Here is a 7,527-nt window from a genome sequence, read left to right as displayed (position 1 = left end):
ATTGTCAGACACTTTGGCTTTTGACCTTGCCATCTTCAGTATTGGTTGTCAGTGATCCAGGCATTGCATCGTATTGTATTTTATTGCATCGTATTGTATTGCCATTGTAGGTTACTCTGGAAGATAGCATCAACTGCATTGAGTTTTTTTTGTTGTTGCAGGGGCTGTCTGGCAGTCAGTTGGTGATGCTGCATGGGACGGTGCAAGCATCCCAAGTGTTTTAGTCCTACATCTTTCACTATATTGGCCCCTAAGCACCTATTGCATGCCTATCTGGAAGAGATTCCTCCTTCAATGGTCTTCCTGAGGTTTCTCCCATTTATTTTCATTTTGACTTTTTTTTCTATGTGGAAGTTCCTCATCCCAGCTGACGGTTTAAGGATAGCTATGTTGATCGCTTGTTGTCCACTGTCGTTTACTGCATCTACCTGTTTTCTACTGTGTGAGTGTAAAGCCCTCTGGGACTCTTAACTGCGGTTCAGTCTATGAAAATAAACTTGACTCGAATATAAAAATAATAAATAACCCCAATAAAAAGGAAAGAATTGGCGTTGTGTCAGCACTGTTAACCCACAGGAGGATGGCCTGGCATCGATCCCACTCCTGCTGTGTGGCATGTCTCTCCAAAGTCGTGTGTGGTAGAATAACTGGGGAATCTAAATTTCCCAAAGGTATGACTGGAAGTGTGAAATGGGCCCTAGGAGGGACGTGGGACCAGTCCACGCTGTCTCCCTCCTTCTCCTTTCCACCCAATGCCCACTAGGTCAATAATAATAATAACAATGGATTATATTTACATAGTGCTTTATCTAGACTCCCAACGCATTTCACATTGAAAGGGTTAACTCACCTCAACCACCACCAATATGTAGCACCCACACGGGTGATGCACAGCAGCCATTTTGCACCAGAACACTCCTCACACATCAGCTTGAGGTGAAGAGGGAGGGAGGAATCACTGAGTCAATTACATGGGGGGGTGATTAGGTGGCCAGATGGAGACAGCCAAGTTGGGAATTTTGCCAGGACACCGGGGAACCCCTACTCTTTGTGATAAGTGGTGTGGGATCTTTTTTTGTGGGATATTTCCCAATTTTTCTCTCTAATTGTATCCGGCCAACTGACTCTGTGCACAACTGTAGTCCAATGACTTCCGGTTTCTACTGCAGCGGTCATACCAGTTTCTTTGCATGCGCTATTGACAGTGGCATATTTCTCGTGCTGCCTGCAAGATTTACCATGGATAAATGTTAACGACATACACAGAATTGTCAACAAACTTTCACCTGCAGCTACTTTATATGTACAACTTGAAACTTTTCCCCCGTTTGCTGGTAGGTGCAGGTGAAAGTTTGTTACAATTCTGTGCATGTCATTGACATCTATCCATGGTAGATATTGCAGGCAAAAATGCCATCAATAGCACACGCCAACAAACAGGACACTGGCATGACCGCTGCAGTAGAAACCGGAAGTGAGTGGACTACAGTTATGCACAGAGCCGATTACCCCACTCTTCCGAGCCGTCCTGGTCGCTGCTCCACTCTCTCTGCCGATCCGGGGAGGGCTGCAGACTACCACATGCTTCCTCTGATACAGGTGGAGACGCCAGCCACTTCTTTTTCACCTGACAATGGGGAGTTTCACCAGGGAGAACACGCTATTCGCCCCCAGTTCCCCTTCCCCCCAAACAAGTGCCCTGACCGACCAAAGGAGGCGTTAGTGCAGCAACCAGGCCACATACCCACAGAGGGCGTCCCGCCCGCAGACACGGCCAATTGTATCTGTAGCGACGCCCGACCAGTCCGGAGGTAACACGGGGATTCGATCTGGCGACCCCCGTGTTGGAAGGCAACGGAATAGACCGCTACGCTTCGCGGACGCCCCGCTCCCCACACTTCGCTGGTGTGCCTTGCAATGCACCATCAACTCAAGACTGACTTTCACGTGGATTACCGGTGAAACATTCAAATTGAATGACACATCTAGTCATTTAGAAAACGCTCTCCTCTTTTCCTTGGCTTTGTCTGAAGTCGTAGAAAACACAATAGATGTTCCGGGTCATGCTGAAGCCTTTATTTAACCCTATCCATCAAATATACAACATGATTTTATTCACGCCACATAAATCATATCTTTATTTAACTGTTTCCTCGATGAGATTACACTTATGTTGGTGTTGCATTTCATTCACATGGCAAATGTGCTGAATGAAGTATGTTCTCTTCCTCTTGCAATAGGTTAAAGTGATGGTGAGCAAAATGAATAAGACCCAGAGCTAAAAACTGTAAAAGTTGTGACAAAGTGGTCGGCATACAGTTACTTTTCAGGAGGGATTACTTCAAGTCTTCTTGTTGACATTTCTTTCTGCTTGCCTCTGATGCTTCAGCTTTAACCGCAACGATTCTAAACACAAAATGAGAGCTTCCAGAATCACTCTATTTCAAATAACAGTGGAGATGACAAGTCATTTTGCAGATTAGACCCATTTATAAAGTTCTGATAAAAGTCATTTTTAAATAAAAAAAAAACGGTCAGACTGGGTTGTGGGTCTTCAGAAAATATATTTGTTTGAGATATAATTACCATCACATATATGTGTTATTAATCAAAATTGTTAGTTACAGATTATATATGGATATGGAGGAGAGAAGAACATTTATTTTGCTTTAAAAAACGTATTGTAAGATGAAAAACTTACCAATCGTCTGTCCCAGTTCGAACAACCTAAAGAGGATCAGATGTTGTGTCAGTGAATATCTGGAGTCCCTACTGCTGCCATCTCGGCCTAATTCATTCAGTATCTGCACAAACTTTTTTTGGGGGGGGGGGGACTTGCTAAACCAGAGCTTATTTGGATAGGCTGCATCCCATTAAAAAGCAAAAGGAGATCGATTCTATTCCCCTGTAATTTAGATATTGTTTTAAACAATTAGCATCTACTCGCCTGCAGCATCAGGTCTGTGTTGTCCTCACGTACCTAACGTATCAGCTGCACCCTAACAACTCATATTTTTGTGGTTCAGATCCTTACTGTTATTTCCCATTCTTCAAGCTGCCCAAACACATTTTTTAGGGGGGATTTCCCCCCCTTTTTTCTCCCCAGTTGTATCAAGCCAATTACCCCACTCTTCCTAGCACTCCCATTTGCTGCTCCACCCCCTCTGCCGAGCTGGGGAGGGCTGCAGACTACCACATGCCTCCTTTGATACATGTAAAGTCCCCAGCTGCTTCTTTTCACCTGACAGTGAGGAGTTTCGCCAGGGGGACGTAGCGCATGGGAGGATCACGCTATTCACCCCAGTTCCCCCTCCCCCCTGGACAGGCGCCCCGACCATCCAGAGGAGGCGCTAGTGCAGCGACCAGGACACATACCCACATCCGGCTTCCACCCTGCAGACACAGCCAATTGTGTCTGTCGGGATGCCTGAGCAAGCCGGATGTAACACGGGGATTCGAACTGCCGATCCCTAAACAAACAATTTGGTGGAACCTGTGAGTGTTCAGTAAGTCATGAGATATGGTTGAAGACATCTAATCGGCCAAAGAGTCATGAATCAATGGCAATTAGATATGGTGAAAACCTGTGAGCATCTCAAGCCCCATCAATTATTGTGTAGCGCTGTGTAAGGCGCAGTGTGGTACTTACACCTCTGTGTTCTCTGTACCCCATTTTCGCACTGAATCATAGCATAATAAGGATTACGGGCGTAATCCACCATAATGCATTCCAGATATTTCGCTTCGCCTTCTGTTAAATATACATCTTTATGGGGAGGTTTTACCCCATAGATGCCAGCAGTGTTCACAACACAGAAAGCATCTGCACAAAAGAAAATAAGAAAGAAAGTTAGTATTGCTCTCTGGTCCCTTCTTTGACAAATATGTATGTGCACTTTACAAAGATAAAGTCCTACTGACTTGCTTATAAAGCATACTACCTTGACAAGTGGGAGTCGGTGACCATGACCGATTATTATAACACGTCACTCTTGGTTCGCCGACAAGTTTGTGAAAATTATCACATTGGTATTCCAGGAACATTTTTTGACGTTTCACAACTCCGTATGAAATTGTTGGGATTTGTCCACAATTTACAACTGAAATATAAAGAATGTTTTTCAAAAAATGGCTTCAGGTCACATTTGCTCTGGACATTTTGGGATTCATTTTGGAAACAAGCACGTTATGCTTATTGGTAGTAAATCGTCATTAACTGGTAGTTAATCGTCACATTCTTTAATCTGGATAACTGTACTGAAGTAGTCAAGTTAAATTTATTTGTATAGCCTAAACTCACAAAGATGTCCCAAAAGTCGTCATAATCTCTGCAATATCTGACACTCCCTATTCTTAGACCCCCGACTCTTATGAGGAAAAACTTCACAAGAAAAACATTATCAGAAAAAATGGGAGTAACCTCAGGAAGAGCAAGAGAGGAGGAATCCGTCTTCCAGGATGGACAGACATGCAATAGGTGTTGAATGCACAGAATAGATAAGAGTAACAGACCTGCAATGTACAGCCAGACTGCACACAGAGCGAGGTGATGTAGAGTCACTAGAGGAAGTTTTCTTTTCTTTTTTTAATTGGATCCCCCCCTTTTTTTCTTCTCTCCAATGTCCAATTACCCCAGTCTTTCGAGCCGTCCTGATCTCTGCTCCACCCCCTCTGCCAATCCGGGGAGAGCTGCAGACTACCACTTGCCTCCTCTGATACATGTGGAGTTGCCAGCTGCTTCTTTTCTCCTGACAGTGAGGATTTTCGCCAGGGGGACATAGCGCGTGGGAGGATCACGCCATTCCCCCCAGTTCCCCCTACCCCGTGAACAGGCGCCCCGACCGACCAGAAGAGGCGCTAGTGCAGTGATCAGGACACATCCCCATATCCGGCTTCTCATCGCAGACACGGCCAGTTGTGTCTGTAGGGACGCCCGACTAAGCCGGAAGTAACACAGGGATTCGAACCGGCGATCCCCGCTTTGGTAGGCAATGCAATAGACTGCTATGCTACCCAGACATACCAGTGAAAGTTTATTTTCTATTCTCAGCCTGACACTGCAATCCAGATTTTATGTATACCTCCACTGTTCGTTCAGTTAAACCGTTTTTTTCCCCCAAAGGTGCCTCTATTAGAGGCCTGGTCCAAATGTTTATCTAAAATAATGGGGCGCCAAAATCCTACTCTGCTAATGTACTGTAACTTTGGTCAATTCAACACCGACAGACTGACTATCCAGAGTGGAGTTTGCCCTTAGCTATCCCTAGATTTTGAACTAACCTGCCAGGTAATCTAGCCCAACATCTGTGTTATCTCTAGAATGTGCTACGACTTTTGAAACGAAGTCACATCTACAAAGGAGTACAACGGTTTCCCAGATTCCCCAAACTTCACCCCAGCAAACACTAAATGACATGGGCTGACTATAAAATCACATGAGGGGTGTGATGTAAACAGAGAGACAAATCATACAAATTACCTGGTATAATCATGGGCCTCGTCTCATCACGTGAATGAGGATGTACGGGAACATCTGTACAATGCAGATGACATGAGAGTAAACAACAGAGGCTTGAGTTAGTGAGAAGCAGATCAAAGAACATTTGGAAAGCCTTTATCAACACGTCTTCACTCAACAATGAGGAGGATCATCATGACTTTTAATCTCACAGAATGACTCTAACATGAAAGAAAAAAAACCATTCATCCTCATGCATCAGCCTCATACCAAATCAAAATGAATAATATTAAAAACATAACACATAAATAAATGTATCAACAGATAATTAAAATCACTTTTTTGATGATAAAAGAACAATGTTCAGCCTTGCCGAGGTTTGAACTGTCTGTTTCAGCCTGCTTCGGGTCTGAAAACATCAATTAACCATAACATTTGAATATCTTTGCTGCAATCAAAACATATTCAAACAGCATGGGAACAAGATTGAATACAAGTTCGAAGGCTAATTTAGGTAAGGGTTTATATGGTGCACACTTGTACCACTGTAAACAATGGTAAGAGGGTGTTGCCAAATTGGTATTTATTTATGGGAAAAAAATCATCACTGATTGTCAATTTCTAAACTGGTCTGTTTGTCAACAGCTCTTTTATCAACCACAGAGCAAATATGGAACAATGTAATGTAAAATGTAAAAAGAGGTGTCATAGAAAAGTGCACGTTCTTGTCTTTGTTAAATGGACAGTTCACACCAGAATGAATAATACATGTTTTTTGTCTTACCTGTACTGCTATTTATCTATCTAGATCGTTTTGGTGAGAGTTGCCGAAATTTGGAGATAACGGCCGTAGATATGTCTGCCTTCTCTTGAATACAATGGAAGTGGATGGCACTCGGCTTGTGTTGCTCAAAGTGCCCAAAAAAAAATTAAAAAAAAAATAATTTGAAAAACTCAACAGCAATGTCTCTTTCCAGAAATCATGACCTGGTTACTCAAGATAATCCACAGACCTTGTTGTGAGCAGTTTTATGTAGGAACTCTTTTCTTAGACTGAACTACACCTAGATGAAACTCATCACAACAAGGCCTGTGGATTATCTTGAGTAACCGGGTCATGATTTCTGGAAAGACATTGCTGTTGAGTTTTTCAAATATATATTTTTGGGGCCTTGAGCAACACAAGCCAAGTGCCATCCAGTTCCATTGTATTCGAGAAAAGGCAGCCATCTCTACAGTCAATATCTCCAAAACTCGGCAATTTACACCAAAACATTGTAGAATGAGAAATAGCAATACAGGTAAGAGGAAAAACATGTGTTTTTAATTTTGGGGTGAAATGTCCTTTTAAGAATGCAAGACATATCTGCATCCTATTCACTTAAGACATATTATATGTTATTAGTTTACTTACCTATACACTGTGGCTCATGTGACCATTCACCATTTTGACATTTGATTGTGGCCCACCACCCTTCCACCACTGGTTTACGTCCTTCATCGCAGGCATACGTGATCTGTGATCCATGTCTATAACTCACTTGTTGGGGATAAAAGTAACCACCTTTCAATGTAGGTGGATTACATGGCCCTGTCCCGCCTTGCGCTGATAAATAACAACGAGAAAGTGAAAACTAAGCTTTTTCTTTAAGCTAAAGGGCAGGATTTGATCACATAACAATTCAGCTCACTCACCATTTACTGCCTTAGGAAAGGGAAGCAGCAGAACCAAACCAAGATATCTGAGGAACATCTCAGTCGCAGTTAAGTCAATCTACAGAGAAGCACGGGTTTGTGTATTTTATTTTCAGACCTGTTAATCATTGTCAAGGGCATTTCCCCACAATGGTTGAGAAAGATGTGGAGGAGTAAACCCTCCTACTGACGGGAAACTGTTTCTCCACAGTGAACAAACAGATGAAACACACAGGTACATACATACACACTTACACACAAATCCACAAAAACACACACACACACACACACACACTCAAATTTCTTTACAAATGCAAAGTTATTTCTAAATAAGTAGAACATTTTAAAAATACTCACATTCACTTGGTCAATTC

General features: G+C 42.8%; 1 protein-coding gene across 1 annotated transcript; it reads right to left on the bottom strand.

The window, feature by feature from the left end:
• Positions 1 to 2,061: 2,061 nt before the first annotated feature.
• On the bottom strand, positions 2,062 to 7,527 carry LOC130124136 (complement factor H-like). Its single transcript, XM_056293567.1, has 8 exons — positions 7,511 to 7,527; positions 7,154 to 7,232; positions 6,873 to 7,064; positions 5,480 to 5,533; positions 3,942 to 4,100; positions 3,650 to 3,823; positions 2,702 to 2,727; positions 2,062 to 2,406 (listed from the first exon to the last, which is right to left on the bottom strand). The coding sequence occupies exons 2-8, from the start codon at positions 7,209 to 7,211 to the stop codon at positions 2,392 to 2,394; spliced, it is 678 nt and encodes a 225-aa protein (XP_056149542.1). The 5' UTR covers positions 7,212 to 7,232; positions 7,511 to 7,527; the 3' UTR covers positions 2,062 to 2,391.

This window comes from Lampris incognitus, chromosome 14 (genome assembly GCF_029633865.1).
Source record: "Lampris incognitus isolate fLamInc1 chromosome 14, fLamInc1.hap2, whole genome shotgun sequence".
In the NCBI taxonomy this organism is placed as follows: domain Eukaryota; kingdom Metazoa; phylum Chordata; class Actinopteri; order Lampriformes; family Lampridae; genus Lampris; species Lampris incognitus.
This window is presented reverse-complemented; position numbering and strand designations above follow the sequence as displayed.

Bases quoted from the DNA above. Each gene is read 5' to 3' on its own strand.
- LOC130124136 (XM_056293567.1), bottom strand. From the start codon at position 7,211: ATGTTCCTCAGATATCTTGGTTTGGTTCTGCTGCTTCCCTTTCCTAAG. The intron at 5,534-6,872 runs GTAAGTAAACTA...TGCATTGTACAG, and splicing joins ACATGAGCCACAGTGTATAG to ATGTTCCCGTACATCCTCAT. The intron at 3,824-3,941 runs GTAGTATGCTTT...TCTTTTGTGCAG, and splicing joins ACCGACTCCCACTTGTCAAG to ATGCTTTCTGTGTTGTGAAC.